A 20,032-nucleotide genomic window follows, 5' to 3' on the forward strand; every position below is an offset into this window, starting at 1 on the left:
ATGTGGTTATGTACAGCTCTGGAACAAAAACCACTTTTCCTATATTCACGCTCCTGAAATTCAAAGATGGTTAAGCCTCAGACTTAAAATCTTACCTGTAGCCAAAAGTACCTCTGTCTGTGTGTGTTTGATCACATAACTCCTTATCAATGGGTAATAATGCAAAATTAACAATTTTGATAACTCTGATAGGCCTTCTAATGAAAATGAAGTACAAATATTATGAAGTCTGATGTGGAGCAAGCTAAGTACTGGGAAGGTACCAAGTAAATATCAAATAAAGAATTGTCCTTATTTCCTCAAGGATTTAATTCCATAAAGAAACTGAACTACTGCCTTCCCCTTCCTTACCACCTCCTGCTGCCAAGAGTCAGACAAAATAAACCTCATCATACAGATTTTTATTGAGATCTCTTGAGACAAAAAGAAGTAATTTCTGGACTAGAGGCTAAGTGTAAGAATTCTAGGCCCAAAGGTCAATTGTCTAAGAGAATTGTAGGCATTTGTGGGTAGCTCAGAACAGAAACAATATCCAAGCTGTGAGTATTGTATCAACATAGAAGTACAGTTGCTATAAATTCAGAGATCACTGACACAAAGTTAAAAAAAAAAAACAATCAAGGTTACAGAAAGACCTTTTCAAAGGCTGAAACAAATATGCATCTGCTTGCAGAAAGGGTGCAATATCTAAAATTTCAGACACCAAAACCTTTCATAATGTATGTGGTTTGATACTTTTCTCAAGTAATAAGGTCTGAAACAAGAAAATCCAAGACCTAGACCCTTTCCCAAATTTAAAAATTTTAATCTCTGTCCTTACATTGAAGGTCAAATCCATACTAGAGTCAGTCCAGCAGCACAGAATCCAAGGCTCTTAAGCAAACAGCACCAGTGGAGGATCTAGCCCATAGTCACCAAATCTGATCTTTCAGTTACACTACAAAATAAATCAACTCCAACTAAGATTATGGGATACAAACTCAGGCTGCTCCTGGAGTAAGCCATGGTTAAACAGTGTTTCCTGTGAAGTAGTGGAAATCTAAAGTAAGACTCAACAGTTTCAGAGCTATCAAGCCATTTTGACAACAGCATAAGCAAAGCACCAATTTGCCTGTGGAGAGAGACAGACTCTGGGCTTCTTCATGATCTCTCATATCCCACTTTTCCAGCCTGTTATTACACTTAATACCCTTCAGTGTTTCATAATATGAGTGAGCTTACAGTCAATCACACTCTGTGGTGCTGAGCTTGCAAAGCAGCATGGATCAAGATCTTTCCATTCCCTTTGAAATCCAAGTCTGGATTGCTCCAGCTTGTTTTTCAATAGAGCAGTATTTTCAAATGCTACAGTTCGATTTTACAATGCTGCTGGCAAGGCTGGGAATCAAGCTAAATCCACATGCATCCAGCAGGGAAAGTTGCCACAGGGGAAGAGTGAAAAATCAAAGGGTGAGCAGTAAGATGATCCTGGACCACTGACTTGCTGAATGCCAAAGAATAAAGGTTTAATACACAAAGAAATGAGAAAGCCAAAAAAGTTACTTCCAATATTGTCAATAGTTCCAATACTATGACAGAGATGGAAACACAAAACTGGAGAAAAAAAAAAGAAAGCTGCTGCATATGTATTGCTTCTTTGTCACCCACTTACATTTCAATTACTAAATGTTTCTCTTCAGCAGTATATATCATTTTAAATAAGCTTCACAGCTAACAAGAAAAAGTATCATGGGGTGGTTTTTTCCTGGTATAGCTTATAATGAAATCATATTTGACTAATATTTCTATCTATTCCTTCTACTGCTTTTGGCCTAGTCTTTGCTGAAGTTGTTTCAGGAGAGCAACTACAAAATATCCTCACTTGAAGTAGCTTTCCAGTAGCACCCGTTTGCTGACTTCAGTATGGTGACTCCTCTAAGGACACATGGAGGACAACAAGGTCCATGGTAGGACATTGTACTGCTCCGCTGTAAATCAAATTTATAGTCAAATTGCTGTAAATCCAAAGAAATGTCGATGAAGCACCAGAGTTGCAACAAGTAACAAATGAACAAAAAGCATAGCAAGGATATAAATTTGACCCATCATTATATGAGAGTTTTCATGTAAAACACAATCTCTGAACAAAATACAAATGGTATAAATCTGATGACCAGGGAGAATTTTAGACTCTCATGTAAACCAGAACCCCAAAACTACAGGACAATGTTGGTTTAGTTGATATTTAAATACTATTTCGCATATGAATTGCCTTGCCTTACATAACTTCCAAAATGTGGAGAAACAGAAAATCTGTGCAAGATCTCAGCAAGAAAACGCTGAATGCCAAGAACTGCACAGCAAAGGTCACAGTACCAGGTATACCCAGTCACAAAACCAGAACCAGTAAGAAGGAAATGAGTTTTAAACCATTTTCTTTCATATCTCATTATTTTTACAAGTTAAGAGACAATAGGAAACCAAAGAAACTGCACATATAGAGCCTACCAACACTATAATCACACCTGGTTTTCTGTTAAGGTTAGGGAATAAATCTTGGTGATTTAATTTCTCCTAGGATGCATGTACACCTGTGTTAGGACCAACACAGAAGTCTTATCAAGTTCATCACCCTACCTGCAGCAATGGCCATAAACCACTTGAATTCATTTTTAGACTGGAAGCAAACATATTTTCAGATTTTCATTAGAAAAAACGTATTTAGAATAATCAGTGGGGGTGGTGATGCCTTAAGTTTTAGCTTTTTCTAGGTAGCCTCTTCAGGCATCCAGTGGAGAAGGAAAACTTTGCTTTTTGAATTGAAATATGACTCACTTTTGCCTCATCCGCAGCCTAGCAATTGATTTTTTTTTTAATTTTAACCTTTGAATTACCACAAACTTGTGGCAAAACAGGGAAAATTCAGGTTTTTAAAAAAGTTCATTTCCTTACTGAAGCTTTTGAATTGTTATCCTTTGGTGGATTTCGTTTAAAAACTTGTATTCCTCTCCACTGGATGGCAGAAAGCTGTTCACTTTAGTCCTCTCACTGCCAAATTGACAAGCATGCTGAAGAAAAATAAAATGAAGGGCTCAAGGTCTTTTTTTTTTTCTCTTCTTTTTTTTTGAACATGTCTGATTGGGCACCAATTTTTATTCTGCCTCCAAAAAATGAACAATAACCTACTGCAGCATGTGTTACAGTGCTGTGTTTTAAATCACTTACAGGAATCTCAATAAGCAAAAATAAAACCATGTTTTGGAGACTGTGGGTTAGGCAAGAATGAGTGATGCCTTTCTCCCATGCTAACTGCAAGCATTAAAGGTCATACATGGTCACTGCCCCTCTAATATATAATCTATGTGCACTGAGAGTTCTTTGCAAGGGCCAGATCTATCCCCAAACTGTGCACTAGGCTGGACCTTTGCTTCCTGACTGGGGCAAACCCAGAAAAAGAGCCAAGCCTTATACCCCAAGAGCATCATGGGTGAAACAACACTTTTGCATCACATATCTTAGCTGGCACAAATGTCTTTTGATGATTTTCAGCAATTATAGCACAAGTTACCTAAAGTATTATCAAGTAAGGCCTCAAATTTGTATTATCTGCTGTCCACAGTATCATGTTCAACCAAATACTGCCAAGGGCTCATAAGCCACAACTACTGTCCATCACTAAAAAGAACAAAATTTAATCTCTATATTAATGCTTTTTATTTACTGATCTCTTTCTTCTTTAAAATGAAGCAAACCCCCCCCAAAAGAACAGAGAAACCTAAGCAGTAACTTTGGTTTCACTTTACAGACGCTCAGTAGGTTTCAAACATCACAGTCAAAAATCAATACATTTTAAACCCACTAATCTTAACTGGAATTATTTGCCCTAAACCCTTCAGCATTCAACTGTTAACGAAACTGCACGTCTCCCTACAGAGCATGTACGCAGCAGCACAGCCACGGATACAGCATGATTTTGACATTTAGTGTACTCCTGGAAAGGAAACAAGCCAAATGCATCCCTGGCACAGCTTTAATAATTTCAAAATCCATTTGCACAAAACTCTGGCTTATTATCTCAAAAACAGTAAGGAGCAATATTTTATTTTATCTGTTTTCTGAACTCCCATTTTTACCTCCCAGAACATAACTAAGTACTTCAAAATAGGTCTTAAGTGGCACTCAAGTTATAGCTAAATCTCCTGCTAGCAAAAGGGTAAATTTTACTCCTAGGGCACTGATGAGAAGATTCTCCTTTCCCATTAGCCAAAATATTTTTTCCAGACAGTAACTTACAATGTGACTACGCCCATGTAACAGACTCCTAAGGTCATCCCTTAAAAAAATTCTTTGATATTTCAATTTTCAAGTTCATCAGCAGCCTCCTCAGAAATGCCTGCATTCCTGACAGTCTAGTCTTCAGAATAACCCGGGAGCTGAGCCGCCCACTTCACACCGACCTATACCCTTTCCAGGCAGCAGTTCTGGGAGCTGAAACTTACAGAGATAGTATTTTGTAAATATCAGCTTGCCAAATAAGACTGCCGGTATTATCCACAGGGTTAATTTTGTAACCTTTCTTTGTCTTTTACATCCCACTTGCAAATTTAGGTGGGGGTGGCGATGAGGTGAGGACTAGAAAGGAAAAGAGGAGATATGGGACTATGTGGCAGTTTAATTTGAGGCACTTTTAAAGGCTTCCCTATCAGTCTATCTGAATCTCCAAAAAACGACTTAAAAGGGGAAAAAAAAGAAAAAAAAAAAAGCAAGAAAAAAAAGCGCACACCACCAGAGGGCTGCTGCCTGCAGGAAAATGAAACTGCTGCATTTTAACACTGCAGTAGAATTCCACCAGCTCCACGGAGGCATAAATGAAAGTGACCAAGTTATAAATCTTTTGTAACTGGAACACACAGCATCATACATAGTTTTACTCAGTGACATTTTGTTTGAGAGATCAGGGACAAATGCCCCTAAGGAAAGAAGCAACAAAAGCCAGCATAGCCCATCTTGTCAAAATGGGAATATCAAAGCAATTTCTCCATTTTTTTAGATAGTTAGAACAACTTTTTAATTGCAGCCACAGAAATTTCAGCATTTATGTATTAGTATTTCAATAATCAAAAGGACAAGCTATGGAAGACAAATAAAGCATAAACAGATATCATCACCTGGCAGACCAGGCTGTATGGTCCAGTCCATTCTCAGGAGGTTAAATAAAAATTTTAAAAAATCACTAGACCTAAATAGTAGGGTTATCCCAGCCCTTTTCATGATGCTTTTTATTTGTGATAAAATTATCTATGCTAGCTGGCTAACCCTCTCAGTTCCAAAAGGGAAGTCAAGGATTATCTTAGTTTTACACCAGGGCATCAGAAAAAAATATATATTTTTTTACTAGTCAAAGCTCCACCCCAAGTCAGTGACTAAGCCTGTTAAGGGCAGTGAAGACTACATAGTTATTGTTTCTGAATAATCTGCCTTACAACTGCACAATGACACGAACAGACCCTGTATTGTACACATCTCTACTACTCTTGAAGCCAAGAAATGTCCCAGCTAAGATTCCGTAGCATTTTAGAGATCACAAGTGTACAAATAGTGACCCAACCCTTTGAGAAGTTCAGTACCTTTAATCCCAGGAGCCTTGAGAGCACAGAATAATTTTGCACCAGAGAATTAGAACTCTACAGGATCAAGCAGAAGGTTGGCATTCTGTGTACACACACAAAACCCAAACCAACCCTGAAATAAAGTCTCCCATACACAAAGTGTACAATGCATTATATATATAAAAATGCTCAGCTTATCCACACCTGACACATCAAATTGATCTGCAGCTGATGCAGAGTTTATCACAGACGAAAACAAAGTCACAACTGCTACAAGTAAGTAATAAGGTAAACAATGGAGAAGACAGGACTTCTATGCAGGGCAATGTTCTTTGGTGCTCTGGTTTACTTCTCCAACCTTCACTGCCCTCTGCTCATTGCTCTTTGTGCCAGAAGAGAACAGCACTACCCACCAGGGCTAGAATTCCACCTGTGAGTTACACATAGCCTTTGATCCAGATCCTTGGCCTTGCCATGTGTTCAATCCCCATCATTTCAATGAGAAGAAAAAGACCTAGAGCACACGAATTTCTCCCCTCTGATGAACTCTTCAGAAATTTGCAGTAGAGCAGTAAATATTATGTTAATTTTGCTATTCTAATCAAGGTTGCTATGAATTCTTGTGAAGCAGTCCTCAGCTCACCTGGTTCCACAGAGCCACAGGCACTAAAGCACTGAGGATAAATAAGAATTGGTGGAGCTAGGGAGGCTTTGCAGCCATAACTCATCTAATTCAGTGGTGATAAGAGAAATGTTGATGACAGCATTAAGGATACAGATCCACAAACACTGCCTATTTTTGCAGCATTTTGTCTGAGCAGGACAAGGCACCTGGTAATAAAGATGGCAACTTTCCCAATCATGCTAGTAGTCTGGTTGCTCCTTTTCCTAGCAAAGATGAAGTAATGATAAATATAAGGACATCTTCTTCATCCTGAAACTTAATGCAGACTGGTTGGGTAATTTCAGTACAGGTATGTATGTATGGAATACTAGAGAAGAATTACTACTAGAAGTATCAAAACATGTGCTTGCCTTAAGTTGTGTGTTAGCTGAGCAGACAGACTTCTGCTTTAATGATGAAATATAGTCGTTTGTAAAATGCTGGGCCTGTATTTTCAGTTTGAATTGAATTTGCTTACAGTATCATTCCACTTAGTGCTCTAATTTGCTTGAATATTCACTGCATAGATGTATTCCTAGGCTGCTCTTAACTAGAACACTGCCAGAGGTCTGCCTCTGCTGCCATCAATGAGAAGCTTGCTCATGAGCCAAACTCCCCTCTCAGATAAACGCGAGGAAGGCCTTGAAGTCACTGAGACTGCACAGATGTAACTGAGTGGGGAATTTGCCTAAGTAATGTCTTCATCACAATCAGGAAACAACCAGAAGTAAAAGAGATGTAATTTCATAAATATGAGCAATGAAATAAACCACAAACCCAAAGAAAAGCAGCATGAGACTAAACCCAGAAACTCTCGGACAGATCGCTCTTTATTGACGATGATTACTGATTTTAATCAAGCTTTACTGATTTACAGGAGTGGGAAGTTTGGGGCGAAAAGGGTAGATTTAATTAGCTTCAGAGGCTAATGACAAACTTGAAGGCTGGAGCTCGCAAAGTGTAAGGAATCTTAAAAGCTGTGCCACTCATAGCCGTGCCTTTACAAAAAACCAAATGCTTGCGTTTAATGAGGCGATAGTGCCTGCGCCATTGCCAAGTGCTAATATAATACTTGGCTTTGTCTTTGGTGACGATTCTCTACAGACAGGCATTGCAAACACACAAACGGCTCTCAGTCTTCCTCTCAGCTTTCTGCAGGAAAGGACTACTTCAAATACTGCCACTGTACCAAAATGGATACATGGAGGAAATGCAGAGAGAGCTCCCTTCTTCCCACACTCCCCGAGCACTGAGCTCAGCTTTCTGCCAACAGAAATGCCCAAGTTCAAGTCTCCATTGCCCTTGCTTTGCACGGCTCCAGCAGCAGCAAGCAGGCAGTAATCCAGCCTGCCAAGCTGTGTGGGGATTCCCCCAGCATTAGGGAATCATAATGTGCTGTTAGCACCACCATGTCCTTCTAACTTTGGTATAAGAATCTTAGCCAAGTTGAGGGCAATATCTGAAGAGCAGCTGTATTGCAGCAATCTCGATCTGCCACAGCAGCATCTCATGGCCCTCAAAACCAAGTGAAGATTACAGAAGCTGTGCTGTTTAGGACAGCTTTCTGTTAACCTGATATTTTAAAGGAAATAAAATTTAAATGGTCAGGCTGTCAGTCTGCAATTCCCCCATAACATCAGAACCCATTATCAAGTCTGAAAGAGCAGCGAAGGGAAAGGGAAGTCTCTAAGATTCGACAAATTCAATGGAGAGTGCTGAATGTCTGTGGAAAAAAACTAAGACTAAAACTATCACTCCCACTACAGAAAGCTCACTTGTGATTGATTCTTAATGTATTTCAAGAGAAAGAAAAAAGATGGACAAGCAGCAGATACAGCTCCAAATAAGTCACAAACATTGTCCTCACCTAGTCCAAGAGACAAGGGACAGAGAAAGAGCAGGAACAGCAGGGAACTATAGGGTACAAAACTGGAGAATACCGAGTTCTTTGGTTTTACAGTTCACTGAGCAAGTCATGGTTTAGCTGCACAGGATAACAGAGAACGTCAGAAGAGTTGAGGCTGGAAGTGATCTCTGGAGATCACCTGGATCAACACCCTTGGTCAAAGCACAGCCAACCAGAGTGGCTGCTCAAGGCTTTGTCTAGTCTGGATTTGAACAGATGCAAGGAAGGAGACATCTCTTGGCAACCAGTGCCAGGTGCAACCCACTCTCACAGTGAAGGAGCTTCTTCCTATATTTAAATGGAACTTCCTATTCACACACAAAGGCCTGACTAGGATTAGTGCCTTAGCATGAATGGGATTACATGCAGATAATGTAACACAAATTATCCTTCCCCTCAGTTCACAAGCTAGGCAAGACACATGAAATGTGGAAGAAAAAATATACACCTAAGAGAAAATAATTCTCCAAAGACATATGGTGCATCAGTATTCATTTCCCAAAGACAAAGCATCTTGCCTAAGTAGGAGACAACCATAAAAATACCTTGTTTTTTAGTCTACCATGCCCATACAGTTAAGAAAAAAAAATCTGACACTAACATTTGCTTACTTAGACATGGGCTATGTCCTTGAGTATTTCTACCAGCCCTTTAAGCAGTAAACATGAACCTATTTAAATAGAGCCTGAACAATTAAGGGTCTCAGCCTTGGAACTGTAACATCCCCAGAAATTTTCTGAAGATACTTTCCTAGCATGTTAATTAATTTTCTCTAAGAGATTACAGCAGTAGAAAGAACCAAATATCTGTCTATTAGCCTCTAGATTAGGATGACAATCTTTGGATCAGTTTCCATTTTGAAGAGGCAAGGTAATGCCAAACATTTAAACAAAGATAAACAAACAAAACCCCAAAAGCAACCAAAAGAAAAACTGACCAACCAAAAACCCCACAAAAATGCAGACCAAAAAAATGGATGATGAGGACTTCAAAAAGAAAACCATAGCCCAAACCTGTACCTGCTGCCAGCAGGTTTTCTCAGCAGCCAAGCTACCCATCATTCAGAATCTGAAAATTTGGTGAGAGTTTTGTAATAGAATACTGGGAAAGGTTAAGGGATTCCAGTATGGTGAAAATCTTAAAACAGTCAAATCCATTCCTTAATCTTGGGGACAGGTCACACTCATTAAAAGGCATTCACACAATCACTAAATGAGACTCACCCAAGGCAAATGGCTGGCATGATAAGTAACCCAATCCTCTGCTGGCAAACAATCAGCAAAAGACATCAGAAAATTTTTAGCATCCCACACAGTACATTTAACACCACAAAGATTTGGGATATGAAGTCTTATTTTCCCACTTAAACTTGTGCTTTAATGCAAATGCAGCAAAACATTAGTCTTATCAAGGTCTTACACTAGATGAGCGCAGACTTCATCAGAGCGGGACATTTATTTTATTTTTTATTATAATTTTTGAAAATGAAATTGTACATCTCCAGCTCATGTTTGGCTGCAAATATGTTCTTGAAGGTCCCTCTTCTTCATAAATTATATTCCTGTAAGGCAGACAAGCCATCACTATGAACCTGGGCTTTGGTGTGCCTCATCCTGGACCAAAGCAACAAAACAATCACTTTTCCAATTGGAGTATCTGTGTAAAAATCTAGTGTCTGCACTGCTAGCTATGCATAAAATAATTAAATAATATTTAAGATATTATTGAAAGTAAATTAAGAAAAAAATTTTCTAAATTAAAAATAATTAAGGAAAATAATGAAAGAAGATAAAGAGCTAAGCAATTTCATCATCATTCCCTGCTGGATCAGTTTGAGGACCTGGCACATTCTCATTTGCAGCTGCTGTTCCACTTTGATAGACTGACACTTAATAGTTCTAAGAGTAGGCTTTAGACAAACAGTAAAAAAATTAGCATATTTTTTGTCAAGTCCAGTTTGCTTCTTCCAGAAACCAGCTCCTCCATTACTGCTGTTGCAGTCAATAGGGCTTTTGAAAGGTAAAATACAAGGGGAGCCAGTTTATGGCATTTAAAGCTGAACACACAGAGCAATGACACTGCAAAAACAGTGTGTGTTAATACATAGGTAATGTAGACATTCTTAAAAAATACATACATTACCACACTGATTTGTTTTCTCCCCCATTAAGCATATAGTGCAAAAGACAGCAAATCAAAATTGCTAAAGCTTCAGGATAAAAAGACAGCATGTTGTTTGGAGGTAGAAGCAGAGAGTCAGAAGAGCACTTACTAAATGGATGCCTGAAAACACTTTTCCTTTTTAGAAAAATTAAAGGTAAGTACTTCACTGGAAATATTATCATGCTTATCGTTCCCACATAGTGTTGGAACACTGAAATGAGAAAAAAAAATAGACAGTACTTGCACCCCACTGTAACCCACCTGACCATGATTTCTCTCCTCAATATCCCCTTGCACCCTGCATTAACCCATTTGCTGTCAGCTAATTCACAGATCACAGTGCAAAGTTTTCACCAGCAATAATCTCCTTTTGTCAGTGGCTGGCAAGTTTTCTACTTCTTCCAAACTCCTTAATTCTACCTTAATTATCTTTAAAAATCACTGGTTATCAATGGATGGATTATTAAATAAAAAACTGAAAAGCAGCCTGTTATCTGTGGTGAGCTACACAAAGAATAGTCCCTTCCAGTCTAACCTTATCCCATCTCAAATTAATAACGTTTATGTGAAAAAACCAAAAATTTAAAAAGCATTCCCCAAAGTAGGTACAACAACAGTCTAAAAGCCAGAAACTGCTTAGCACAGCCATGGGGTGCAGAACAGCAAGCCTGGCCATTAGAACTCCATGAAAGAGTTATTTAGGGCAGCTTTAGGGCTACTTTTTATCAGCTGGCCTGATATGTCTCTGTGGCCTTCAGGAAATAATAAAATAATTTCCTCAAATAAAACCAAGAGCACTAACAATTCAAGGAAAGTGTCCTACTCCACCACCTCCAGCACTGAGCATCCATCAGCCACCTGCACCAGCCTGAAGGTGACTCTGCCCTCCAGGAAAGCAACAGCACCACCTGCAAGAGAATGTACCTGGGTTTGCCTAAACACACACCACCATTCACCACCTTTGTCCATACTGCTTTCTGTCCTTAGTCTCATGACACACTTGCATTTAATAGCCTTTAAAAAGTTTATCCCAAGGTCATTGCAAAAAAAAAAAAAGGAGTGCAATCCTGCAATCCTGTTTATACAGTCCACAGGACAACTGCACCCTCATAGGCATCTCTGCCACAAGTGACACATCCAAGAACAAAATGCTTGCAGCTACATCAATAGCCAGTACTGCACTTCTATGAAAGGAACCAAAACAAATTCTGCTGTTCTACCTGAACTCCACTCAAACCCAACTTTCAAAAGCTATGAAGCAATGGAAAAAAGTCTTCTGGGTAATTTTTTTTAGTGTGGTTTTTAACATATTTTTATTAGTAATGTTTCGAGTCTGTAAATATAATTAATTCATAAAAATTTTATATTCCTATTCAAAATTAAATGTAGAATAAGTAAAATGAAACTGGATGAACAACATTAATATGCTCTAAAAGTAGTCATTTTATATCAAATTTAATCTGGTCACACTTCTGTGCCTTTTTAAAAGACTCTCTGGCAAACTCACATCTACCAAGCATGGATGCTCATAGGAAGAGTGTCCAAACTGTCTAGAAAAAGTGAATTTTTTGTTTGAACTTGCAAACATCTGCATTGGAACTGCTTGCACAACGATCTAAGCAGAACTAAATTCTCTTATGTAATCTACACAACAGACTACATTCAAGAGTACAATTCAAATCTTTGAATACTGCATAAGTGCAAAGAATCCACAAGTGAGGTAAAGACAGTTGGGGAAAAGAGATAAAAATAGCTGTTTGCCAGAAAATCTGAAACAAATAAGGATTTAAAGGAAATCACTCTGCATTTACAGACACTGCAGATGAAGATGGTTCAAGTTCATTAAGAACACTATTTACAACAAATTATTCATGTTATTCTACAGATCATTATGGCTGTTTTGTAGAAAAACATAATGTTTATGCATGAACTGGAAATGGAACAATCTCCTCATATTCCATAAGCAGAATGAACAGCATTATTGACTAGGATTGCTAAACATCTTGTGCTTGTTAAAAAAAAAAAAAAAAAACCAGAAAATTTCTTTGGGATATTTCTTAATAGGACCATCCACAACAAACAAAAAAAAAAAATCCAGCCTCATCCATTTTATCCCTGACTTGATGATCCTTCTACTGAATTGAGCTCAACTTCAAATATGGACTGACTTCACAAGGGCAAATTACAGTATCTTAGCATTTGAAGAGGACCACAACTTGAGCATTCATTTATGTCTCTGCCTTTACTGCACCTCCATGGAAATCTACATCCAGGCTTCCACCTTGTCTTATTGTGACTGCTCTCCTATGTGCATAGCACAGTCCTCATGCAATGTGTTTTACTTCAAAAGGTATTACTTCCAAACTTCTCATTTCCTTTCCATTTTTTCTGAAAGCTGGAATTTTTCCACCACCTGCATTTGTTCTATATTAAGCACCTGCTAATTTTTAGGTGTGTATCACATTTATTATTGCCATTGCAATTATGGTTTAACTCTCTAAAGCATATTAATATTAAAGACTTCCCAAAATGTAACGTATGGAGTAAACTTATGGTATTCTGAAAAACATTGCAATGCTGGAGAGTCCAAAGCATTCACTGGCTGCTCCAGTCAGTTTACAAAAGGAATTGTAAGAACCTACCTAAAATACTACTCTTGGTGCTTCTCAGAATAACAGATTTTCTAGAGATGAAAAGAATTCATCTCAAGAGGTAAATTTTAACAAGAAGATTTTTTCCTTTCTTCAACCTCTCTCCTCACCCTAATGCAGTCCTCCTTGCTGTGGCAGAACAAAATGATATTAGAACAATAACAAAAAGTAGAAAAGTGCTTGAACAGTGCAAGAACCCTATTTGTGAAATCAGTGCTTCCACAGTTCCTGCTGGCATCTGGAATGTAAGTATATAGTCATAGAATTGTACTCATTTGACAGTATCCGAATTTAACAATTCTTGGGTGAGAAAGCTTACTGTGCTTTACAAAGAAAAACAATAATCCAGAGCCTGCTGCCATTTCCACAAGTTCATAATAATTGTGCTACCAATAATGAAGTAAAAGACTAATGGCATGCCCCTACAAAGCTTTCAGAAGTCAAAATTCATTTTCACTGCATTTAGCAAACAGAAATTTGCTAATTCAAACAATAAACAAAACAAAACAACTAAAAAGAGTGAAAGTCATAAACAGGATAGCTGAACTTTCCAGTTCAGACAAGTAGCAGGGTAATACTAGTTTATTTCAGCCAGTAAAGTAGGCAAAGCAGTACTTTTGAAAAGTGAAAGGTATATAAAGTTAAGAAAGACCAAATCTCTCAAAACTCATAACCATTACTTGATAATCCATTACATGTGAGTCACTATGACATAACTTTCCTTGGGAAAATTTCATTATTAAGACCTCTACTACCTCCAGTACTGCTTGCAGTATTTATTTCTGTGATCACAAATTCAACATTTGAGTCTTCACAGACTATAATGAGGAAGAGTATGGGTTCACACCGCTTTGAAAGAAACTTTCATAAGGAAAGCAAAGTATATGTATGAAAATATTATTAGGATGTATACTGGTTTGTTGTTTGCTTGTTTGTTTAAAAAGGCCATGAGGAAAACTGCAATGATTTACGCCTCTTACAATGATATATCCATCTAGACAGCTAAATGGAAGAAAGCTGTACTCCTTAGACTATCTCTAGATCCAATACGCTGTGTTAGAAAAAAAATTATATGTCCTCTTCAGTATGAATGAAGAGGACATACTTTGTTTAGCCTACTTACCTAAGAAAACCAGGCTTCTGAGACCACATTGACTACCCAACATTCCTTGAACAGAGCTGAAGTTTTCAACCAAATTTGACAGAGACAAATAAAAAAATTAAGAAATTTCAATTTCTGCCAGCGTCATGGAAACAGATGGGTAAGGCTGTAAAGAAATGACCTGTTTAGGCTCTCACTGAATAAAAGGCTATTAAATTCTCTAAGACCCAAATTTAATTATTTCTGTTCTTACATAACCCAACAGCACAGTGCTGAACACCTCGCTCACGGCTCATATATAATGAACATGTTATACACCAAAATAGCTGTAAGCTATAAGGGATGCAATGCAGGAAAGGAAACCCCTACACTTTTTGTGAAGGTCAAAGTGCCGTGAGTTTCAAGCACAACTCTCTCTACCAGGCTTAAAACAAAACAAAAGGAACATAAGAAAATGAATAAGCAACATTAAACTTCCCATGAAGTTTATCTCAATGTGAATAGACTAATTCCCACTTAGAACTAATGCCTTATTGCTTGTAGACAAATCAGCATTTTAGAAATTTCCACTAGGCACTGAATTGGTGCTACAGCAAACAATGATGCCAAAGCCTATACAGTGACTGTCAAATGAAAACACAAGAAAACCCTCCAAAATGCTAAAGACCTTCACAAGAAATATTTCAGTTCCTCATCTTTGCACTCATTAATAAATATTCACTACAGTCAATTTGAATTACTGTTAAGAGTTTCAAAGGTGAAACAGGTGTTAATGAGGCCAAAAGAAATACAAGAACAGAGGTAACTGTGGAATTTAAAAAAAAAAAAAATAGACTAAGGAATACTCAGGAAGCTGTTTTCATGTAAAATTACTGGCAAATGAAGAAAACCTGTACCTAAAGCTATAACAATGGTTCATGATCAGGTGTGACTGGGGCTTCTCAAGGCACTCTGTTTCCATGTGTGTTACTGTAACAGGACACACATGCATTGCTCACTACTGTTAATTACAATGAAAACCTCCTATAATTAACTGTTAAAGAATGCACCAATGGAACTGAGATAAAACAACCTTTCACCACACATCCATATATATACACAGCAGTGATTTTTTTACTCTGGCAATTCTGCAAAATAATTTTTTTAGTACAACAATAAAGGTTCTGATGCCTCTCATATTCTTGCAAGATCATTTACATAGAGATTCCATAAGCTATTCCGGCAGATGACGTCAGGAAGAGGTGCTCTAAATTCAACCTATTACAAAAGCAAACCATCTTGCTACAGTACTCAAATGGGATGTCAAATTCATACGTTGCATTATTAAACAGAATTTTTGTCCCTCTCTCATTCCCACTAGGGGCAAAGACCTAAGCCCAAACATTTTTCAGTACTGCCCTGTGCAGCCCCCTCCCAAGCTGTGTGCCTGAGAGGCTCTAATCCTCTCTTTGTGGCATCGGCCACCCTCGGCAGGCGTGACGCACCAGCCCAGAAGGCTGCTCGGGACAAGTTCTGCATATCTGATCGATCAACACTTTCAGTTGTTACCCACCAATGTGAACAGAAGGCTTTTCCCTGTCAGTTTTGCCCACCCACAGCCAGATGTCACCAGGTCCCACTAACGTCCCAGATATCACAACCGGACCTCTCTGCAGGGACCAGTAGGTTGCTGGTAAATACATTTTTTCAGCTTTTAATGTGACAATCAGCATGAACTTCACAGAGAGAAAGCCAAAGAGAGTTTTACCTACCATTAAGTCCTCCCTCCATGGAATCCTAAGTCTGCTCTGAACTATGAATGAACCCTCACACCTCCCCAAAACCTCTTCTTCTGATGCCAGTTATTAGAACAGTCAGTGAGCAGGTAAGAGTGATTAATATGTTTGTATAACACCCATGTATCTGGGAGCAAAGCTTGACCTGCCTATCTAAAATAACTTCATTGAGTCAATAATTTTTTATTCTAAATAAAAGTGATGGATATGAAGATCACTGCAAAATGGACAGGACTTTGCAACAAAACTTACATTTCTTTCTATTAATCATTACATTTTGTCAGATTTTTCTTCTCACTCTTCCTCATCCCCTTGGAAAAAAAAATTCCAAAACATTACCTCCTAATCTTCCAAGCTTCAAAGTCAAGCTCTAAATGAATTAATACAATCACAACTTCCTTCATCTGTAAGCCACTGCAACCCAAATGCCAAGATACCAAACACACTATGGTGAATCAGGCCCTCTTACTGCACTGCTTGTCCTCTCCCTGAAATGCTGCAGGTTGCCAGCTTACCCACCAAAACAAGCAGGAAGAGGATGAGATACATGGCACACACTGGCTATGCCATTCTGCATGCTCCCAAATGTGATTAGCACGGAAAATGCAAGAAGACCAGAAGGCATCTTTCCATATTTAGCCATCTATGTTTAATACTGAGTTAGATTTCACCTCAGTGCATTATTCCATTAATCAAGGGTGGGTATAAAAAGGGAGACACAGACTGACATCAGCTACTTTCAAGATCTCTCTTCCTCCTTCCCCCACCTCCAGCTTCTATGACACCATGTATTGTGCATTTCATGTGCATTCATGTGTGCAAACAGCAGAGACTTATCTATAAAGATCAGTTATATGGTAAAACTGCAAAAGGAAACTTTCACCCTTGTCCAGCTGGTTGAATAACTGCAGAGGCCAACAGCAGCAAGCCTCTAAATACATCCTGTTCTTCTCTCTCCACCCCCACGTCTCTAATCACTTAGGAGGAAGATAGGAAGATTAGCAGAGAGGAAAAAAAACATAACCAAAGCTGCAGATAACCCTTTAGGACCCAACGTCAGGCTATAAGAACATGGAGCAAAAGGTTAATGCAGCTGTATTTTCAGGAATCTCAAGCACAATTGCATTTAAAGGGGAGGGAGGGGTACTGAGAAGGTGAGAGAGAGAGAAAAAAGGAAATGGTGATGAAGGCAAAAATGAATTTGTCATCTACAGCTGGCTCTTTGATCACCTGGAGTATTCAGGAAAGGATTATCAGCAGAAATAGGGCAGTTTTATTAACATTATATCGTAATTTTTCTTGTAGGATATTTTCATTACCATCATCAAAACAGATTTTAGTAAGAACACAGCCGCAGGAGACCCACTGAGCTATGCAAAGGATAAAGGTGGTAACCAAAACAGTGACAGAGAACTACCTATAGCAGCTGATTTACTGAAGAGATTTGGGGAAAAAAAAAAAGAAATATAAATAAAAGTCACTTCCACTAGAAGACAATGTCATCTTCATCCATGTCTCTGAACGGTTGCTATGGGGTTGTGAAGAGGAGGGGAAGGATGGGGGGGAGGTTATAATCAATCATCTCAGAAGAGCATTGCTTCTTACAGAGAAAGATCTGGATTTTGACTGTGTCCCTAAGAAAATTGCGGACTGCAGAGCTGCTGCCACGCAGGGCAGTGAGGAAGCAGGCAGAGCAGAGGCAGCAGCTGGGGATGGAAACGCCTATTAAATCCTTTAGACAACAGATGGGCAAAGCTCGGCTGGGTTATAAAAAAAAAATACACCACAATGCATCATGTTTTATTGTCCCACCATAATGAACAACACTTAACACCCACATGCCCAAAGAAGCCCCCCTATGGCTGATCTTACCCTTTCCCTAAATTATAACCTCAAGTCTCAATCCACTTTTGGGGGGATCCCAACCCAATGAATTTGCCAGATGCCATTGCTTACTGCACCTGTTACTAAAAATAAAATATTTTAAGAAGGAAGACATTTGGGCTTCTTTTTAAGGGTTTTTCTTCCAATTAATACTCCCCTGCCCTTGAAGTGAATATGCTACCCAAGCAAGCAACAGTAAGTCCAGATCTTGAACGCATTTAGGGGATCTAATTATGTCATGTAGGGCAGAAGCACCTGCTCTCTGCTAATTCCCTCCACTCGCTTTCCTCTTTTTAATATTTCTTACCATTGTTCCATTCAGGAAAATCTGCTGGGAGCAAGTTTCATAAACAAGCCTTAAGAAAAATAATTAAATAACCTCCCTTCCCCCCTCCCAACCCCTCCTACAAAAACACAGCATAACCAGAATGAATTCTGCTACCGATCCTCTATTTTTCTTTTATTTCAGACCCTACCCACAAAAACCACCAGCCCATCCATCCATATTTGCTAAATACCCACAGCAGCCAGTGCCAGAGACATACTGTACATATTTCCACCACCCCCCCCCCCAACTGCACCTTAAGGACTACACCCTTTTCAATCATGATGTCATGAAATACTGCTGGTGACTCCCCCACTACCACCACCACCACCTCCTCGGTACTACAGGCTGTGAACCTTTAATTTCAATATAATTTAATTAAAAAGAAAAATGCTCCTAAGTAGGGCAGTGAAAAAACGGATGTGAAAATTCACTACCAGCAGATCATCTATTTTTTCCTCTGCATGCACTCTGGCTGTCATCAGAACAACACCCATTAGCAGGAGTAATGAACATAAAGCATCCTGGGCTTTTTTTTCTTTTTCTTTTCTTTTTTTTTTCTTTTCTTTTTTTTTTAAGGATAAAAGGAAAAAAAATGAAGAAAAGAAGGAATTAAAATGAAAACTAAAAATAAATAAAGGCCAAAATCCCCTATGAATATTATCTTCACTGAAACAGCAAATGGGAAAAGCTGAACCCTCGAACACCCCATCCCCGACACCTCGCCGGCTGCTACAGCACCTTCCCTCTAGCAGCGGTGCTGCTGCAAAGGAACCAACCTGTCTGTCCTTTTCCTAGGGTTTTCTCCAAACGATAGGGTCCAACATATTGTGCATGTTGAGCTCCGCTGCCTTCTTTCCCTGTTGATGTCATTTCTACCTGGATCTGTAATTCTGCAATGTGTATGTTCTGATGAGCTGGAATTTCTCTCTCTGCAGCTCTTTAAATTCCCACTTTGCAGCTGTGCAAGCAAAGCACTCTTTTTTTCTTTGCTTTAGTCCCCTTGGTTGCAGATTTTCGTCTTCCTCCTCTTTCTTTCCTCTCTCTCTCACGTGCTTGTTTTCTCGCTGGGTCTGCTCGGGACGCCGAAAGACGAAGGAGTTGTTTCAGTGTTCAAAGAGGGGGATCTGCGATCCAAGCCCGAGGAGCATGATGCTGGTGATCCGAGCTCCGCACGCCTTGTTCTCTCCAGGAGCTGTTCAAGGGAGAGCCAGAGCTGGAGCAGCGGAAGAGCCGGGGCCGCAGCTGTGAATGGCACCGAGAGCAGCCAATCCCCTCGCCTCCCACCTCCTTCTCCCCTCCTCCTTCACTACCTTTTCTTTTCCATCAGCAGCAGTTGCTGCCTCTGCCTGCTACAGAGCATCATGACCAATGGCAGCAGCACACACCTAAGTTCACCAGCCTATTGATAAGGCACAATTAAGTATAATTTAATGTGTATATTAATTTAAGACCCAAACATACACTTCATTATTTTTCCTTTTTTTTTTTTATTTTTTTTTTTAATCCTCTGAATTCTACTCCACTATGCAGCTGCAGATTATTAAAGAAAAGGCAAGATTGTGGTAGGAAATAGGAAAGGGGAGACAAGCTACTTCTGAAAACGAGCCTGGGAAATTATTTGATTCTATTTGATTCTGGCAGACCTCTGTCTCCTGGGGGTTTTACCCTTTAAAGAAAACCTTGAGGAAAGAGGGGGGTTGTGGGGGAGAAGAGAAAAATAACAGGCACAATTCTGTAACCACTGAACTCAGTGACAGACCTGCTTTTGAATTAGATAGGGAAAAAAAATCTTTGGGTCCTTAGTGAACAGATCAAAAACTGAATGGCCACTCTCTTAATTAAAATTGCAACTGAAAATCCAGGGATTAGATGGCAATAGGAGCAGATTGTCTGATCCACAGGCACTGTACTAGCAGCGTAAGAAAACTTTCACTGTTTTTGTCCAAGTATGGCTGTGTTTAACCTTCAGAC

At 39.0% G+C, this 20,032-nt stretch overlaps 1 protein-coding gene across 15 annotated transcripts in view; it reads right to left on the reverse strand.

The window, feature by feature from the left end:
- Positions 1 to 19,290, reverse strand: part of BRSK2 (BR serine/threonine kinase 2) — a 304,191-nt gene extending 284,901 nt beyond the window's left edge. For all 15 annotated transcript variants that reach the window (XM_063158677.1, XM_063158673.1, XM_063158676.1 and 12 more), the window contains exon 1: positions 18,838 to 19,290. In XM_063158677.1, the coding sequence (XP_063014747.1) occupies positions 18,838 to 18,931 (94 nt within the window). In that variant the 5' untranslated portion in view covers positions 18,932 to 19,290. The remainder of the gene's footprint in view (positions 1 to 18,837) is intronic.
- Positions 19,291 to 20,032: the final 742 nt, after the last annotated feature.

This window comes from Melospiza melodia, chromosome 6 (assembly GCF_035770615.1).
Source record: "Melospiza melodia melodia isolate bMelMel2 chromosome 6, bMelMel2.pri, whole genome shotgun sequence".
Taxonomy (NCBI): domain Eukaryota; kingdom Metazoa; phylum Chordata; class Aves; order Passeriformes; family Passerellidae; genus Melospiza; species Melospiza melodia.